Below are 20,720 nucleotides of genomic sequence, written 5' to 3' on the forward strand. Positions count from 1 at the left end.
ATCTTTGGAAATCGAAAAAAAGTAAAACCCCTCCACATTGAAACAACTAATATAGTGTATACCATGGCAATTTAGGGACAATCATTGTTAATTAAGGAGCAATTTGCAATCATGCAAAAATAGGGTTGCTATATTAACGGTTGTTGAATGTAAGTGACATTACGAGGTAAAAAAATGTAGATGACATTATGAAGTAAAAAACGAGCGCTTTCTTGTGTTCACAATCAATGTTTTTGAAAGTGCGAGACTGCAGCTAGGCAGGTGTAAGAAGACTTGTTTTATGTCTTTCTTTGAATTTGCTTGTATTTGGAAATATGTACGTGTACAAGGAATTTTTGTAAAGTTGTTGCCTTAATGTAAAACCATTCATTTAATATAAAGATTCATTATCCTGGGCATGGTACTATAGTCCAATACTGTTTAGGGCTAAAGCGCAGCATGCCACGTTGTCTTCTCTTTCTTGCCGTCTTTGTGTTCCAGGTGCAAGATCATGTCAACATAGATAAGTTCACATGGTATCAGAGCAGGTGTGAATATGCTTTCAGTGTGATCAGCTCTAATCAAGGTAACCTATATTTCTTTCTTGAAGATTCATAATCTCGTCCTCCTCTAAACCATAATCTTTCTTTACCCTCTTTCATCATATTCTCATCCTTCCTTCCTAAACCCTAATATTTATATCTCATATTTCCTCCATAGTGTTCACACTATTGTTCACATTACCATCCACATTACTGCTCATGTTACTGTTCACGTCACAGTTAACATGCTGTTCTTTCCTTCAAAGCCTCATATTTCAGCCACAAAACTCTTTACTCTCTTTTCATTCAATAGAAAACCCTAGATCTTGATTGGAATATATAATACTGCTCTTGTTATTCTTCTTTTCGGTTCTTGAAATCTAGTCCAAAACCCTAACTACTTTTCTCTCTCCAACTGTATTTCTTGCTCTCCACATCAACCCCCTTCTATAATCTCTTATAGTCTATCTCTAGATTCTCTTATTCTCTATAGACCTCCTATTCTCCTTTTTCCATATCTGGTGCATTTATAATCCGAGTCCATTTTTCTCACCATGGGATAATTCCTTTTCATTCCCAAATCCTTAATATGTCTGAGTTAAACATACTGATAATTTTATTTTCTGGAAAGGAACTATTTTACGCTTCATCAAAGGTCAACGCCTGTATGGCCATTTGGATGGATCCACAAGGCCACCACCAGAATACATTCTTGGAGAAAGCACAAATTCAGATGAAATGATAGGGACGACTGCAATACTCAATCCAGCCTCTAAAGAATGACTCGCTAAAGATCAAAATCTTTTTAGATGGATTAATTCAACCTTTTCTGAAGAAATTTTGGCTCAAGAGGTGAATCTACCTACAACATATGATTTTTGGATAACCCTAAATGAGTTCGAGTCTCAAGAATCAAAGGCTCTTGTCATGCAATTCAAGTCTGAACTTCAAGATTTTAGGAAGGGGAAGATGTCAGTATCTGAATTTAAAAGATGATAAAGGGAATATGCAACCAACTCGCAAATATTTAGCAACTTGTTTGAAGATAAGTTCCAATAGCACTATGAGGGTTGGGTGAAAGACCATAGAACGTTTTGGATAGCCCTAAATGAGTTCGACTTCCTTGATGACAAGGGATTATCTCCCTTTGGTTGCCAACCTTCGGCCAATGTTGCTACAACATGAGGCATTGTTCTTTCGAAAAGAGGCTCAAAACTTGTCTCCCAGAAATGAGACCACGATATCCTTGTTACTCACAAGAGCAATGCTGCTCAAAATTTCAATAGCTTTCGGTGAAAAAACATAGGTCGTGGGGGTCGAGGTGGCAGAGTTGGGCATGGTGGCAGAAACTTCTATGATGTTGGTCAAAGTCTCTTGCCTACTCCTAATGGGAATGGAAAGAGAGTCATCTGTCAAATATGCGGAAGAGGGCATTTAGCTAGCAATTGTTTTGACGGATACAAGGATGACAGTGAAATTAATCAAGTAGGAAATCAAATTACTGTCTTGGCCAACACTGAGAGTACGGCTGCAACATTAAATAATGCAATGGAATCTCTTGCCATTACTTCTACTAATGGAGCATGGATTGTGGATGGTGGGGCTGCCAACCATGTGTATATAGAAATCCTGGTATGGTTTCTCCCCTTGATAGTCTTACTATTACAACAGATGATGGGTCCTCAACGTTAAACATGTAGGTAATGTCACAGTTGAGTCTTCTTTTGGTCTTGTTCACTGATATAGTAGTATGATTTATGTTTCCCAACTAGAGCGTGATAATGGAATTTACTATCTATTTACTCCAGATTTTACTTTCTTGAATGAACAACAATCGGGAATCATGTAAGCTAAGAGAACTTATTGTGGACAATTATATTTGATAAATTGCCTTGCAAAGAGGCATCCGATGTTGGTCTCGAGTCTAAATAAAGATGTCAATTATAGCATCATCATTTGGTTCATTATAATTAAGGAATCATTCATTAAACTTTATAATGAGGGTGTTGTACCCTCAAATGTCTTAGTCAATTTATTTGTTAGGGATGTCAGTTGGGCAAAAGTTCAGAACTTCCCTTTTCTTTAAGTAATAAAAGAGCTTCTTCACTGTTTGAGTTAATTCTGTCTTATGTGTGAGGTCCTGCACTTGTTTTTTCTTCTCCTCGTTCTTATTATTATGTTAAGTTCATTGATGATTACTTGCATTATACATGGGTGTTTTTTCTTAAAAACAAATCTGATGTATTCTGGGTGTTCATGAAGTTCAGGTCATTTGTTGAAAACATTAGCAAAAACCAATTTTATTTTTTCGTAGTGATGGAGGGGGAGATTAGTCGTCCCATGCTTTCAAAAACAACTTAAAGGATCATGGGATAGAGCAATAGATCTTGTCCACACACTACCCAAAATGGAGTTGCTGAGAGAAAGAATTGGCATATTAATGAGCTAGCATTGTCTCATGCTTTCTAGTGGTGTTCCCAAGTACTTATGGAACGAGGCATTTCACACAATTGTATACCTCATTAATGGACTTCCATCAAGTGCTCTTAATGGGATCAACCCCTATAGAGTACTTTTTTGGTAAAAACATCCAGATTATTCTATGTTGAAGCTCCTTGGATGCTATCCATATATACTAGTGACCAAAGAAGTAAGCCCTCCACGTATTTGTTGGCTATGTTGTTGAATATAAAAGATTTATAGATTGAAATGAATATTAATTTGCAGGCATTTCGTTTTGGATGAAAGGCACTTATGGAATCCTCCAAAGGAAATGTTTACAAGTGATGCCGGTTTTAAAGGAAATAAAATTCAAGATGACACAGCTAATCACTAGCTTGTCATAGTTGGAAAATTCCAGAGCTATGTATAAAAACACCAAAATAAGAAGATAAATGATGCAGAACATATAGGAGATGATGCTGAAACTACAAGGGCAGATGGAGACATGACTAAACTAGGAGTGAAAGGTGGACTATGTGACCGGGCAAGTCAATAGCAATTAAAATTTTTCCACTCTTTTATACATATTGCCACCCGAAGCACTTACAAGTGTCCAAAATACAATTTTGGCTTAATGAAATGGCCAAGACCTCTCACTTGCATGCCATACATTCATCATGTAGAACTGAAAATTACATAAGAAAGCAAAAGAAACAACAAAAGCACGAAATCATGAAACAACTGGTACCTTACCTCAGGTTACCTCCAAGGACTTCGTACACCCCAAACCGGGTCTCCTCCACCTATGGTGCACAGGATCTTAGTTCAAGAACACACTTCACAGTTAAGGAAAGTTTAGGCAACACCCTTAGAGAGCTTCATATGGGATTTCCTTGACCAAGGCTCAACACATTAGCATGAGGCAAGAACCTAGGGCCAGGGCTTGTGTGGCTTGGGCGTGTCACCCCTTAGGGTTAACCTTCCTAAACCCTAATTTTTTATGAGAGAAAGAAGAGAGAGAAGCCTAGAGTGGGGTGTGCCCCCTTTCGTTGTGTGGAGAGAGATAGATAGATTTAAAATAGAACCCCCATAGCTAATATTATTTAAAAAGAGACCAGGGTTTCTATGGTTAGGGTTTTGCCATCATTATGAGGTTTAATCTTAACTTTTGATCTTGGAGACCTATGGGGTGAAAAGAGCTCAACCATCATGATTAAAGGAATGATGTGGAACCTTATCTCTCAGTTTCCATAACTCCATTCTCATCAAATATTTTGTGTAGAGACAGTATTTAACATATACTATTTGATATCTTACACTTTCCTATCTAGTTTCAATTCAAATCTCTATAACTTAGCTTTCCAATACTTTAAAATAACACATGCCTTAGAAGGCACATGAAACAATAAGGAAAGCTTGCATGGGGTGGGGCGCACCACCCATATGGTGTCCATGTGGGCCCCAAGCCCCACACATTGGTGGACCCATTGGGCCCTAAATACCTTAATATTAATTTTTAAATATTAAAACAAATTTTATAAAACCTCCAAATATTTTATTTTTCTCTCTGATTAAAATAAATCTAGAAAATTAATTTCTCCTCAAGTAAAAATCATTTTTCAATAAAATAAAATACCCAAAGAGGTCTAAAACTCCATTTTAATCATATATAAAATAATTAAGACTTATTTAAACATATTAAAGAAGATTTGATGGGAATTGGATGCATAGAGTTAGGATTACGTCAAAAATACTGAGGACTCCATCCTCTCTAGAGACCGCATCTCATTGCACCTTCTCAAATTGATCCAATCGATCTCATGAACCCACGACCCATCATAAGGATTCATGATTGGACCATCAAAGTCAGCCAATAAGTGGAGAAGATACGATCCTTGACCATGGATTACAGGTCCCTCCCTGAGGATCAGTCCATGGCCCATTTCAACAGTATGCTCCATGGGTCCTTCCAACACAGTTCAATATTGCATGGAGTCATCTCTTCTGCACGTTTCTCAGACAGCTATCTAGTGTACATGTCGTGTGATGGTAATGATATGGATTTAGGCCCTTGTCCTTTCAGGCTGGCTATTACACACATGGGTCAAATCCATGTCCCCTGGCCAACTGTCCTGGGCACATCTTATGACCTCATCTAGGGATAACCTCACATCGAAACTCTTATCGGTTGTGCTAACATGATACCCAGAACTACATATTTTGGACTACACATTGAGTCATAGCCAACCAAAACTTATGTGAGTCTAAGGCATTGTTAATGCCCTACAGTCCAAGCTGGACCATACTCCTACTAGAGTCAATAATTCATTATATATTTTCAGTACATGCTCTCATAAGGCCTTTAAATGCCCACAAAAACCCAACAAGGAGAAGATGCACCATATGACCCCAAGAAGATATCTGACACTTCTATAATGCCAATGAAGAAGTACAAAACTAATCAGCGAATATGTAAATTGTATATGAAAGAAGATCAATAATTGGACAACAACCTCATAATTTACAAGCACTTTTACAAGATTTCCAACACCCTAAAGATAGCATGAGAATGTGCAGCAAGAGTGAAACATCCTATTGATAGATGGCTCAGCTGTGGAAGTTTCACTCATGTTTCTAGGTTTTTATGGGTGAAATGGCGAAGATAAAAGAACACAATTTTTGTTTTTTTGGACGTTAACTGTTAGTATTGGGTTAGCAATTTTTTGAAACCAGTAGTAGTTTTTAAAAGGAGTTAGCATTGGTAGGAATGTAATCTAAGTCCGGTAGCTAAGTCATAGGTGGTGCTACCGCCTTGACCTCTTTGAAACTAGAAGAGATGAGAGGTGAGTTAGAACCATGGTTGAAGAGATACAAGCCATGCATGTTAACTGTACCTGGTGCATTGTACGCAGGCCGAGAGGCAAGAAAGTGACGAAATGTAAGAAAGTGACGAAATGTAATTGGGTATACAAAGTGAAATATAAAACTAACGCGAGCATTGAAAGGTTTAAGGAAAAACTTGTGGCAAGAGGATTTAACCAACAACATGGCTTGGATTACAAGGAAACCTTTAGTCCAGTTGTTAAAATTGTACAGTAAAGGGTTGTTATATCCCTTGCTCTCATGCATGATTGGACACTTTATCAATCGGATGTTAAAAATGCTTTCTTGCATGGAGAATTAAATAAGTATAAATGGAACAACCACCTGGGTTCAATGCAGCAAACCCAGTTGGATATGTTTTTAAGTTAAAGAGATCTATATGGGCTGAAGCAGGCATCTAGAACCTGGTTCTCTAGTTTTTATGATACATAGAGATCTTTGTTGTGAATTTCGGTCTTCACTGTCCTTTTGGCTTGGCTATTTGTTGGCATTTTTCTTATTATATTTCTTAGTATAATTTTGGACGTGAGTTTTTGAAATTTTCTGCATTCTTCTCTTCCTATTTGATCTGATCAGAATGTTCAGCAGTTTTCCTTCTATTGATAAAAAATCTTTTATGAGTTTGAGTATTATAGTCTAATGTATGGAGCTCTTTGCCTCATCCATTAGGATTTAGAACGTCATGTGAAATTCCCTTGTGTGGCATCTTGATTGGCACAAAAATGATTGAAGACTTTTTAGTACTTTAATGCTTTATTATTTGTGACTCCACCTAGTAATATTTGAGAATGGATCCGTTTAACTCTAATTTTCCTTTTGGCAGGCAGCAAGATGTCCGAGCAACAGAGATAGATAAAGTTGACATGCACTTGTCTTTTCGTCCTGGGGACATCGTTAGAGCAATGGTTGTATCCTTTGTTATGCATGAGATATACCTTTTCAATGCTTTTTGCCCTGTATTTAGACGTATATGACTGATGGAATTTTCATTATTACTATTGATTTTATGTTCTGCATATTTGATCCTAGGAGACACTAGTTCCACTTCATTTGACACTGAGTTCATATTGGTGATTTAAACCCTTGTTAATGAGTTATCGGGGAGGGGGCCGCACCAAAATCTCAAGTAACATCTAAATTAAAAATCTCTATGAAATCAATTGGGATGAATACTTCTTTTCCCTTCATTCTTGAAAGGATATAGTACCTTCGTCTACAGATCAAGTTGTTATGCCTTGCATAACTTATGTTGGTTTCATATAATCTGTCTTCATCATGACATATTATGGTGTTTATTCTATAAATGTTAGTAGATTACTACATTGCTACTTTAAAGTTCTCAAGCTTGTAAGTGTCAAATATATTTCTATCCCAGTATTGTGCCAGGAGAACATTCACAAGGGACAAGGCACCTTATCATTGGTTACAGTATTTGAATGTTTGTGTGTGCTGGTGCTTGCCTAACAATTTATTTATCGTCTGAATCAATTGATCATTCTTGTCTACTGTAAAGTAGCAACCCTAGGGTCCACCACACCATTATCCTTTTTCACATTGGAGCTAAGCTATTTCTTTTGTCGTTATTGCTGGACCAATTTTTAGGTATTCCATCTAATAGTTTTTTAAATAATGGATGGGCATAGTTAGGGCCACATTAATTCCCGTCAAGGCGTTTTTACTGCTAAGGGAGATCTGCAAATTTTGTAAATATACCATGCTGCTTGATCTTAGGGTTTTCTGATGTACTAATTATTCAAGGCCTGCCTACCTTTTTTATATGATTTAACTTGGCATTGGTCTGAATATAAATTTAGCTTGGCAATATATTGACTTTGCAATGGCAGATACTGTGAGAAATCCAAAATCTTACAGCCAAATCTTTTCCATTTAAGTCTAAATATTACATGAGAATTTGCTGATTACTATTCAAGTCACAGTGCGTCTTAATTACAAGAACTGTGACTTATGATAGTGGTTCTGGAAACTAATTGCTGTGACATCTTAAACCATGCCTTACTATTCTTTAGTTCATTGATATGGTTCTTTACCAGATGGACTGTTTATTTTTGGGAAATCTATCATGCCAAACCTAAAATATCAAGTGTTCTGACCCATGATTATGTGTCATTTGATGAGTTTCTTGAAATTAAGTCAAAAGAAACTGATGATATAAATAGCTCATCTCTTTGGCTGCATTTTGGTTTATTTTCATTTATTTTTTATGTTTGTATTGTCAAGTGGTAATTTATGAATATCTCCTTCTTTAGTTCATTTTAAGAGTTACAGTGGTCTCTTGAATACTGTAATTGAACTTTTTCTTAGCAGTTTCAGGTTTTACCTTCTTTCATCATCATTCAAGCCTCAACAATTATTTGGGGTCGGCACCTTTCATTTTCCTTAATTTTTTTTTATATTTGTTTTAGAAAACACAAGAGCTGTTTCACTTGGATTGCACACAGATTATTTGAACTTGCTTGACCTGCAACTCAATAATTTTTACTCGTTTAAAATTGACATCATTTATTCTACCAAGGAAACATGAGTATGAGAAGCTTTCAAATTTCATCTATATCTGTACTATGTATGTTTAATGTCCATGTGACCATATCTTCTGCTGATTATTTTAGCTGGGTACTGTATATTCTTTAAGCATGTGTTGTTAAATATAACTCATTTCCTTCTATTAGCTATCTCTTGGGGATGCAAGGGCTTATTATCTTTCAACTGCAAAGAATGAACTGGGAGTCGTATCTGCACAAAGTGCCGCAGGTATGAGTTTGTATTTATTAGATTTTCTGTGGAGCCCTATGCATAGTTGAGAACTCAACTCCTGAAATGGTCTTGTAAATTTCCTAATGCCTGCAGCATATGCTAAAAATAATTTCTCATGATGCACCAACATGAATAAGCTTCCTTGTCTCTTTTTCAATAATGTTGAGCTTAACATGTGTCATTTCTGGAAATGCCTTGATTTTAGTTATGGTTTGGTCACAAATGACGTTTGATGATGGGTATGCTTAGACATTGAGCTCAATATTTTTGTTGTTCATTGAATGATAAATATAATGGATATTATGGACTGGTTTTGAGTTCTTCTAAAGCCATAGAACATAATTTTGATTTGTGTTTCGCATATAGCCATTGCTCATACTCAACAGTGCGGTTGGTTCAGTACAGTTCTAAGGTTTTGTAGTTATGTCGTATTATGAGGCTAATGCCTTTCACCCCATATTAGGCTGAATGTATTGTACCAACATCGTAGTGGAATATCTAGAATGTGAATTGTTCTCTGCAAGTATCTTTTGCAAGTGCCCAGTAAGAATAGCCTATGGGACCTTAGATTTTACTCTCTTATTTTGTAGAACTTAGGTTTCTGTCTTTGTGTTTTAGCTGATTGATCAGAAATTGGTCTCTTTACTGAATGTTAATGCCTCTTATTTTGGGCTGCATCAATGCCCCCTCTTTTTCTGTGAATGCAGAGCTCCACTGCAAAAAGTACAATAGGAATGAAAAGACCTCAGGAGATCTTTTCTTTCCTATTGTAAGACATGGGCTGAGTGGATCCTCACACCTACCAAATTTGAAAAGATGTTGCAATCCGTGGTGTTTTGACCACATTAACATCCCTAAACATATCTGGTCTGCATTGCTGAAATAGCATCTTCCTGAACATGGCCTAACCATATCGGGTGTTCATTGCTGAAATAGCCCCTTCCTGAAAACACAAAAAGTTTTGCACCAACATTTTTGTTCTTTGCCATGATCATTTATGTGACTTGCAGGTTTGTATGAACCACATTTTGCATTCAGGACATCACTAGGGAGTTCAATAGAGAAATAATGGATGGTTATTTGTACAATATATTAAATGTTGGTGAAAAACTTCCTAAATTTTTTCTGCTTATATTTTTCACATGTATTGTCTTCTAATGTCTGCAATTCTTGGTGATCATCGAATTTTGATCTGGTATTACCTTTGCCAATGAATCCCAAAGAGTTTATTTGAGCATGTGGAAAGGCTATTTAAGAACTTTTTCATGCTCTGGGACAATTGATCATAGTAGAGTAGCTGGGTTGTTCCCACAATTGGTCCAGGCAGAGTGGAGAAAAGATCTGTCATATGCCACTGAGGCATTTGGTGTTTTGCTTTTGTTAACACTGACAATTGACTGTGGTCTTCCAATATGGTATATGGTTGGCATAGCAGTCATGATAGACACTATATTGGATCCTTGGATCTTCAATCTGAAAGCAAAGATTCAGGAATTTATTTTAATATTGAATCTTCTGCTATGGCATGGAGGCATGCTTTCAAACACGTATATTTGTATGCTTCAAATGCCATTATGAAACACTTAATGAAAGAAATCATGGTTCGGATGCGGAGCTTGGAAAAGTTCTCTTTATTTTTCGCGATAAGAATTGTTATTTCAACTAGCTTTCCCAGAACCTGTTGTTAGGTGGATCGAGCACCGATTGAATGATGCACCTACACAACGTGACTCGGGCGAGTTCGTGTCGACGCACCTGAGTCCCCGCAATGAGCTTCCCAAAAATCCAATGAAATTTAAAATTGGTAGAAATCATGAAAATTGGTAAAAGTCAGGAAGAAAAACTAGAAATAACACAAAAAGTATATAAAAGGTGATAAAAAAGTTTCCAAAAAGTAGAAAAAATAGGTCGGTGATCATTTTCTCAAAAAAATTCTCAAAACAAGTGTTGAACAAGAGAAGAATCATTAAAAATCATAAAATCATCAAAAGTATATAGAAAGTTAATTATAAATTAATTAGAATTGATTTAGTCCAAGATTGAATCAATTATTAATATATTAATTAGTTACAAATATGTATACCTCGAGTTGTGCGTGTTTCGCACTTAGCAGCCTGCTGAGGTTGAGTGACTTAGGCGAGTCCTAGTCGACTTGCCTGAGTTTTCTTATTCGGCAAGAATCTGTCTCTATGGAGAGAGAGAGAGATGTTTTTCACCTTCTAGCTTTATGCAGTAGCTTGAAGATTATACTGTGTACTTCAATATAAGGAAGAAAACAGTTGAGTCAATATGCATCCTCAGTGTACATGTTCTGACATGCCTTCATGTAACATGCATCCATGTATGACTGCTAATCAAGGATGTTCACTTTCATAAATGTGAACATTAGTTAATTCTTGTGGATGTGCCATGCATTCTCATGCTTAGACTCTCAGAAGACAAAATTGCACCAGAGAGAGTTATGGCTTGCCCTGCAAGAGGACAATGAATCTCCTAAATGTGATTATCTGCTCAATTTTGTTTAGTTATTTATTTATTTTTCAATCTCTTGAGCTATTTTGTACATGATCCGCTCTTGTCAAGTTTTCTTGGGTAGTATTTTGGTCAAACATTAACTCTGCTAAAAATAGATCATGTGGTTTTCAAGGGTGCTTCATCGCTAGTAATATGTTTTGAGAGCTTGGACACCTGTACTTTGAATGAATGTCACTGGTGTGCAATTCTAGTTATTTTTTATTTGAACCATACCGGATTCGTAGCCCTACAAAATGGTTTGGTGTTTGGCTAAACTGATTTTATAACTCCATAAAGGGAGGGCATTGAAAGATGATGTGTAGCAATATATGTTTTACTACATCCATTTTTACTGATCACTTATTTAAGTTTGTTTATTGGGTTTTTGCAGGTGCAACTATGATACCTATCAGTTGGATAGAGATGCAATGCCCTCAGACAGGCCAAATCGAACAAAGAAAAGTTGCAAAAGTTAAATGATGTGGTCCCATTTGTAGCCCACAACTTTGACCTTGTTTGTAAATCTGTCGTCCAGGCTTAATGCTATTGTTTCCTTTTTTAAGTTTTATTTGAGTGCTTGCTAGTTGGGATTCTGCATAAGTACATGATTTATTTTGCTTAGCGGGAATTCATGATTTATTTTTGTTAGAGGAAATTTGAGAGTTATCACCACCATTAGTACAAAATGGCTTGCTTTGTTCCCCTTCAGTGTTGATAGTATGGGAAGAAATCCCTTCAATAATTAAGGTAATCTTTAATTATGTTTCTCATTAGATTATTTCGTTTAGGTTGGTATTTACAAAATTCAAACCTTAAATCCTTCCTAAACTATTGAGACAAGTAGCTTTATACTAGGTAACTTGCATCACTTAATCATCATCCTCATATTTATTATCGAGAAATTTACACTTGATGTCACCTTAATATTTATTATTGTAAAGATTCTCCCAGTACGTTCTGGGACTGCATGCTTGGCAAGATGATCGGCTGTAGTGTGCCCCTTGATAGACTTTTGTATCACATATTGAATGTCAAACTCACTCAGCATGCGTCGCCAATTGAATAGGTAAGCATTAAGAACTGCTTTATATATTTTAGAGGATCCATTTTAGAGATGAGCTTGATGGACATTTAGTCCGCAACTTTTGAGTTGCCCATATAAGTGCTAAGCTGCCGCTAAGCAGTGCTGCTTAATATTTATATATATGGGGTGTCATAATCTATGGTAGTACTTAGTAGATTGTGCATTCTCTTTCTTCATCATCATATTGCCCCAACATTGGCCTTATGGTCTTCTCCATGATGGAGATTTGAAGGAACATAAGGCGATCTTGGATTGGAGGGCCTAGGACTGGCACGTTAAGTTTATCTTTTTTCTTATCAAAGGCCTTTTGACAATCCTGGTTCCATATGAATGGAACATCCTTCTAAGGAGACGATTAAATGGCACACATTTATTTGCAAGTTGAGAGATGAAGTGCTTGAATTCTATGCTAAAGTCCCCTAATTTGTTGGATATTGGCAGGGGATCACACTTTTATAATTGCCTTTATCTTAATAAGAGATATGCTTTGATTACCCAGTGACTGATGATGAAAGCTAGCAGCTTTATCAGATTCAATACTAAAGGCATACTTCTGGGAATTGAGCTTTAATTAATATTCTCAAAGCTTCACGAACACTCATTGGAGATATAGAATGTGTTTTTTTCTTGTTTTTGACTTTAAAGTCTTCTATATTATCAGGCAACATGCCCTGGAAGACCATGGTCATGGATCGATAATGACATGACTTGGTAATAGTAAATCCCTGGTGAATGCGGTCTTTCGTTAGTCTCCAATAGCCATATTTATCTAATTGTAACCTGAGAAGCCATCCATAAAGGAATACCTCATGCTCAGTTGTATTCTTGGCCTACATATCTGTATTTGACAAATGAAAATTTTCTTTAAGCATGCGTTATTCATATCCTGATAGTCAACACACTTGCACACATCCTATTTCTTTGGAATTATGATCATTTTGGAAGCCATTCAAAGCAGTCAACTGGTAAAATGAATCTAGCTCTTGAATAGCTGATCAATTTCTTTGCTTTTGAGAATGAAGTGAAGTGCTTGCTTGTGCAGACGTTGTTGAATTGGTTTGGCATTGGATTAAAGGATCAAGTAGTTCTTAGCGAGGTTAAGGTCATTGTATGACCATGCTAAAGTTTCTTGGTGCTCCTTAAGAAAAGCAACCATATGCTCATGCACATTGGAAGATAGTGAGGATTTGAACTTGGTCATCTTAGGTTCCTCCCCTGTTCCTAGGTTGACATAAATTGTTTCCTCAATTGTAGCTGTAGACTTCCATTCCAGCTTTCGCTTAAACCTCTCCACTTGGATCAACAGTTCTTCATGATCCATCTCTCATTAGGTTCTCGCTCTTGAAGACTCTCATCGGTGGGGATTAGGCTCCTCTCATTAGGAAGGTTTGGGGGTTTGTGGGCCTTATTTCTCAAAAAAGTGGGTTAGGCTATCCTATATCTTTTTATTGTTTTTATGTTTTTGAAAGTTATTTTGTATTGACTTGAGATTTGGGCTGGTTGTTGAGGCTTTGAGCAGGACGCAACACTTTGTGCCCCACACCTACTTGTTTTTTGGATCTTGGACGAGTAGGTAACTCTCATGGTCAACCAAGGCTTCAATGGATAACAGGATGATAGTAAAACGGGGTGTTTTAAAAAATACTTGAGAAATTACGTAGTTATTCTCGGAGGACCTGAACATGTAGACCCCATAGTTTAGAAATTTGTTTTTCAAAACTATCAATCTGCTTAGTTGGGTGATGGGAAAGAAGTGCATAAGTGGATGACAGTGAAACCACTGAAAGAACAAGGGAAGTCTTTCTCTCGTCAGGTTGAAAGGAAGTTGCCACATCAGAGAGGTCTTGAATACCTCCAAAAGCAAACAAGGGTTGAGGATTCCCTTGGTTTATTTCCAAATAGGATCATTCACATCCTACACTCAGTGATCATGACACTCCATCTTAGTATAATGAGAGAAGGGAATGGACATGACTGCCCCTTGACACTCCCGACATAGGCCATTATCTCGGACGAAATCTTGGGAAATAACCATTTTGAAGCATTAGAAGATCCGCATTCCTAAAAAATTGAAAATCAATGGCTACCTCATCTAGTACGAGGTGGCCATGATAAATGGATTGCTCTCGTAGGAGATCATGACACAATATGGCTCTCGTGAAGAGAGGGAAGGAACTTCACTTGATTCCTTGTTCTCTTCGTACTCTTTTAACTTGGTTCTTCCTTCCATATCCATAAAGATGAATTCCAAAGGGACTCCAACCAATCACTTTGGAGTAGGAAACTTAAGGTATTAGTGTAGAGTCGAGGGATAGCTAGCTTATTGTGGAGCCAAGATCGCCCCTACAAAAGATTCAAGGAGTCTTCAACATCAGAAACATAAGAGCATACCTGTTGAATCATAGGCTGGTGAGAGGCAACATTATGATAGCATGTCATCTTGTGTTTTCATAAGCTGCAATGGGAAGGTTGAATGGCTCCAACATTTCCTTATTGATGTTAAGCTTGTCTAGTATCATGAAGGGCAGGGATGAAGTGCTGCCCTATTGTTGACCTGCCATCATACGTTGAGTGGTGCATCATGGCATGTGCACTGTGATGTGGAGGGAATAATTATGAAAACATGAATGTATGTGCATGAATGTCATCATCATTGAAGGTAATCGATTGCAATAAGTTGACTAATCATGCTAGACTTACTTTGTATTGTATATGCTAGAACATGTGTTCTTACACATGGTCTTCTCTATCTACTTCCTATGAACTATGAGCTAGTTAACAATTCAATGATAGATAGGAACTTGAATCCAACTTAAGTGTTTGGATAAATTGTACTTTGATGGCATCTTAGAGGACCATTGAACCGCTTGGGTGGGCTGGCCTGTTCTTTCTTGAATAATATTAGCAATGACCTTCATTGATTTATAGACTTATTCTTGCCGAGTGAAGGAGCTCAAAGAGTCATTAAAGAGGAGAAACACAAGGGCAAGGTTGAGTGCTGCTAGTAAATGATTATTAGAGGCGCTAGTGAAGAAAGGATATCAGGATCCTCACTTCATATGAAGAGAGAAGTTGTTGAGATTATCTCTTCCTCTTGGGGTTTAGGGGAGCTCTATGACACTAAGATTTTTATGACGATATCTTCGTTATCCTCTTGCAAGTGATCTTTATGGGTGATATGATAATGGGATTTGGTTGGATGATTTCTTCTTGCTTCACCATGTTAAGGATTGTGTGGCTTTGATGCTCTGTAGGTTGGGATATTGTCATGACAATAGGTGCTGCTTGATGTATTGGGTTAGAGACATGCTCTGGGGGGGTTGTTGAAGATCCCTAACTTCTAAATATGCAATTAGACATTCTTTTGCTCTTCTCCTCTCACTGTAACCTTCTTGTTGTCGATGAGGTTTTGGATCACTTTGCGAATATAGTTTTTTGTAATTGGGAATGGTTTTAGTGTCAGTGGTACGACTTACTTTTGTCTTTGACGTCATAGGCAAGAGAAGCAAGATTCTCTGGAAGGTTCATTAGTCTGCGATCAAGTAGAAGCTTAGGGACATGTTCCATAAGCTCTTTGATGGGGATAAACTTGCAATTAATATCTTTCCTCTTACTTGAATATAAAGCTTGGAGAGTTTTCCTAGCTGAGTTTTTGTAGTATTCGAGCCCTTGGACATTCCGAATTGGTTTGCTTCTGGCAAGGATTTGGTGATGTCGATCTAACTGGGATTAGTGACGAATGTAGTCTTTGGCTCTATTGGTTGCGTTTGCATAAGTTCAACTATCTCATGGATCTTCTTATCACGTGTTCATGGGGGAATCTATCTTTTCGTATAATGAGATCTTGAATTATTGAACCGAGGGACGTTAGGAGTCCTCCTCGAAGGATGAGATGCCTGTATTCACAATTGACCCCCTGAAGGATCAAACTGATCTTGGCATGATCTCTTAGTTGAGAATCCTGGTTGATAATAAATTCCTTAGTCTTTTGCTTGAGCTAGGAAATTTTTGACAGTGTTGTCAGATGCAGTGCATTGTTCTTGTAGTGCTGGTCAAAGCATTAGAACATCCCATCACGGTCGACGATGATATCATTCATCTGTTGGTAGTGCTATGAATGAGGTTCACCTTCTAGACTACAGGTGAAGGTTGGTTTCATTCTCTTGGGACCATTAAGAAACTCTCTATATAGAGTCCAAGGTCTCCTTGTCCCTTGTACTTAATTTTGAAATCATGAAGGACAAATCCTGCGCAACATAGGCTTTTCATGCCTAAGGTTTCCTAGATATGAGATTTTGGAGGTAGGTTATCCTTCTTTTCGTGTTTGGCCAATCTTTCTTCAAGTGTGCCTTGGAAGGAAACAACAGTTTTTTTTGTTTTTTTGTTGGGTGAATAAGGGAATATAGGTGGTAGTAGGTAAGGTGGCAAGTCGTGGAGTTATTGGTGATGACTGGGCTACCATGGTGGCTGCCAAAGAGGTAATACTCTGAGTGGGTGCGGAATGTGGTAATGGAGAAGGGTGCAGTTTGGGTTTGTGGTATGTTTAGGTAAACAATTTGGTTTGTTTAAGGGTTTATTAAGGTTCTATATTGTGTTATTGGTTGGGTTTAGGCAAGGTTAATTTGGTGAGCGATTTAAGGAAAGGTCTGCTGAGGGAATTATTGGTATTGTGATATAGGTTGAGGTATACTTGATTCTGATACATGGAGGGGATAGGTAGACTCGTGGCGGGAGGAAGCTGGATTACAAAGGTGACGGGTGTAGGTATTACAGTGTGTTGTTTTATGGCATGTTGTTGATCTCTGAGATATTGTACAGTCCTCAATAGATCTTGAAGGTCGAGAGCCTCCATTCCAACGTTATGTACCTTGGCTTGGCTACAATTACTTTTAGTTGAGAGTGCAAGATTTGTGGGGACTTGCCTTCTCATGACCTAAGTCAACTCAAGTTTCATTGCCAGTACGAAGTGTGCTATCATTTGAATTTTTGGGAGAGGCGGTGGATGTGTCAATAAGCAAACTGAGGAAAGCTGGCACCTGAGAGGATACCTTGACTGTTGAAGGTAGTCCAAATTCCTAGATCTTCAAGAGTATCTCAATGGCTAGATGGCATAGTCTTGACCATGCACTCATAGTTGTTTAGATAAATAGATAATTACACAAGTCATGATCATAAGCATCATCAGGTTGCACTATTGCAGCCTAAATTGATGTCTTGTGAAAAAGAGGATTGTCTTGGGAAAAATATTTCCAGGGCACATGGGAGTACAGTCTTGATGTGTGTGGATGACAGGATGATGAGTGCTTAGAAGGTGGAAAGCTTGTTGGCGATATTTCTAACAGCCTGATAGAAAATGACAAAAAGCAATATGAATGCATGTAGCATTGGCTGTACATAGGAGGGTCGATCTGCTGACAACGAGAATGTAACTTTGTGGTGGTGACCATAGGTTGTGGGTTTGGACGGTCTGACAGTACCATAAAGTCATTAAAGCAATTGATCGTTATCTGATCGGTATTCTAATAGATGGAGGAGACACTGATCCAGACGTGATAAAAAACTTAGTGTAGGGTGCTGGCTATTTACTTCTAGGTGGACTGAAAAGCGATCGCATGTGGTCACAAACCTATCACAAGCAACCTGGAAAAAACCACATGCAGTTCTGATTAGGATGTATGTCGCCTAGATTTCGCGAAGCACAACCTAGATCAGGACGTGTACGACATAGATTAGGGCATTTATGTTCATGAATTGGCCATGCACAATTGCTTTTGGGCTCATGCGGCCTAGATCTGAGCTTGTACAAACCAGTTATGGGTTGCATGCAGGGGGGACTGACCTGTCCTCAATTTGCTCTAGACCGTTTCCAGGTAAGCCAACAACAATTGGGCCAATTCGATAGCCATATGTGCTTACTAGATTGGGCCTGCATGCATACATGTAGCATGTGTGCACCCCTTTGTTGGAGTCCTAGTTAAGGTTTGAAGAACTTAAAACTCAATGGGCCCCATATTAGATGACAAACTCTTCACTCCCTACTTCTGCCCTTACATGTCTTGGGCTATAAGAATCTTGAGAGATAGGGACTACCTCTTTCTTAGGAAGAATAATACTAAAAATAAAAGGACTCAAGTGGTAAAAAAAGGGTCCCCACCAAAAATATGCTAGGGGTGTTTGTGTATATTTCCTATTACACATGGAAAACCCGTACCAAAAGGCCTATTTGTAACCGGAGTGTAGGCATTCAAGTATTACATCGTCCTAAAAATCCTTAAAATATGGGTGTGGTGTTGGTTTTCAGCAAAAATAAGGCTCACTCGTCAAAGTATGTAAAGCCGTCAGCCCGATAGGAATCTATGACAAAAACTATTGGAAACATGGATGGTGGCAAAAGGTCCCAAAATTAATACATGTTGGGCCCAAATTTGAGGAATAATGACCATGAGTTCTAGAGTCACTTATGGCCCAAGTCAATAAAATGCATGATTGCAAGTTGGAGAAAAAAGTGCAAATGAGCCCCAAATTGATCCCAAATCTAATCTAAGACACCCCTAGGATGTACCCCAAATATGAGCTCAAAATGATGATTGAAGAAGGACATACAATGAAAACAATCCTCGAACTATCATCCATAGCATGTGGAGCACATAAAAGAGGGTAAATTACAAAGAAAACCTCAAAAGTCAGAATTGACAGATCCTAAACTTTTAGAAATGGTAACAAGTGATCAAAAATCTTTAATTGTAAAATTTGTTGTCAATCTGACAACATTTGACTATTTGCGAAATGTTTGAGTTGTAGCATGCTAATGAAAAGTTAAGTTGTGTTACTATAGTTTTTGGGTAAAACAAATATAGCAAAATGACCCATTTGGTGGTTTTTCAATGTTGGTAGCTCTCAAACGCTGTGGAGATAGTCCAGACTTTAGATATGTTTTTCTACGGATTGAAAGCTTTATGATAAGATATATTTTTTGGGGTTTTGTCACTAGAGCATGGTTTTATTTTAGAAAAAAAATGTATTTTTAACGTCATGCGATCTTTTAGTTCCATCACTTGTGTTTGGTTTTTCGGCAATTTCTCCCAGTCTAGGAGAAGTTTTTCAATAAACTTTGTGCATCGAAATCAAGAATCAACTACCTTTCTATTTGTATATGGAAAGCCATGATCAACCTGGAGATGAAGGGTGATTTCAGGGCCAACTTGTATCTGGTTTTTGAAACATTGTTGAAGAACATGGTTTTGGCTCCTTCAAAGGCCCATAACCTATTGGATACATGGAAATTTTGGGGTGAAATTTGGCGTGAAGCATTCGTAGAATGGAGTTCTATGATTCTATGGCACTGAAAAAAAGAAAAGTTGACAAAAATCTAGCCAAATAAGAAAAAAATGTATATGAAAAATAAAATGTTGCAAATTTTTGGATATTCATTTGCAAAAAGATTCAAAACTTCCAAATCTTGGAGTTTTTAACTCAAATTTGTTCCAAAACAATCATAATGCGATTAACTATGATTTTGGCAGTGTTCGATTGTCCATTTAATTGCCAAGAATGAAGAATTAAGTGCTCAAATGGATAGTTAAGGGCAAATATTGATATTTTCAAGCATTTTCACCTCAACAAAATTGCCCTTTTGCATTATGATGGGATAAAATATGATAATCAACCTATGTATGACCCATACTTTTAATAAGCTACCCATGTTTTAAGGTCTTTCTATATAAAGGCCAAACCTTATCCATTTTAAATTTTTGAAGTCATTTGCTGTTGGAAGTCATTTGCTTGGTGTACATAGTAGAGGATTCTAGAGAAAGAAACCACCTTGGATAGAGAAACTCTAACCCAAACCCGATTAACCATACTTACTTTCCAACTTAACCCTAACCCTAGATTAGCAAAATACCAAAACCTTTCAAACAAAACCCAAGCAAGATGAAGTTAATACAAATTCCTAAGGCCTTTGACAAGAGAGCTAGGACACGACTACCATCCAATGCTTAAAACCTTGGAGGCGAGTAGGGGTTTGGCCCATTTTGCCCCCTTTTGGATATCTTCTTATGTTTTCCTTCCTCTTTCTTTATCAAAACTGGCTTGTCTAAGAGCATTGTTTAATTGGCCTGGTACTATTCGAATCCTATAATCGAGGTAAGTGTTTGGTCATTGTACTCACTTTTCTTCTATAATGGAAATGGTGTAGCTTGTATTTTTTAATTTACTTTATGTAATTTATTTTTGGAGCCATTATAAACAGTACTTTAACAACACACATCACCACTGGCACCACACCATAGGGTACTACTACGATTATCATATCGCTTAGATTGCATCTTAAATTTCCTAAACCACTTAACCGAAAAGGAGACTCACATAAGAAGCAAAGGAAACAAATAATATGAATTTAATGAAAGTAAATAAATAAAATAATTTAAAATGAAAAGTACAAGAAAAGAAAGCATGGTCGGAATATCCTTAAAATATAGTCGCTGGAGCGAATAAAATTGATA

The 20,720-nt window shown here is 37.3% G+C and overlaps 1 protein-coding gene across 8 annotated transcripts in view; it reads left to right on the top strand.

Annotated features, from left to right (window-relative positions):
- Window positions 1–11,840, top strand: part of LOC18444985 (Nucleic acid-binding, OB-fold-like protein) — a 37,018-nt gene extending 25,178 nt beyond the window's left edge. For 2 of the 8 annotated variants that reach the window (XM_088855972.1, XM_088855966.1), the window contains 3 exons: window positions 6,670–6,754; window positions 8,534–8,615; window positions 11,524–11,840. In XM_088855972.1, the coding sequence (XP_088712098.1) occupies window positions 6,670–6,754; window positions 8,534–8,615; window positions 11,524–11,612 (256 nt within the window). In that variant the 3' untranslated portion in view covers window positions 11,613–11,840. Of the gene's footprint in view, window positions 1–480; window positions 566–1,152; window positions 2,154–6,669; window positions 6,755–8,168; window positions 8,224–8,533; window positions 8,616–11,523 lie in introns of all 8 variants that reach the window. The other 6 variants (XR_016047622.1, XM_088855968.1, XM_088855969.1 and 3 more) reach the window with 6 other exon arrangements.
- The last annotated feature ends 8,880 nt before the right edge of the window (window positions 11,841–20,720 follow it).

Source organism: Amborella trichopoda, chromosome 13, assembly GCF_054954075.1.
Source record: "Amborella trichopoda isolate Santa Cruz 75 chromosome 13, AtrichopodaSantaCruz75HAP2 v2.0, whole genome shotgun sequence".
NCBI classification, from domain to species: domain Eukaryota; kingdom Viridiplantae; phylum Streptophyta; class Magnoliopsida; order Amborellales; family Amborellaceae; genus Amborella; species Amborella trichopoda.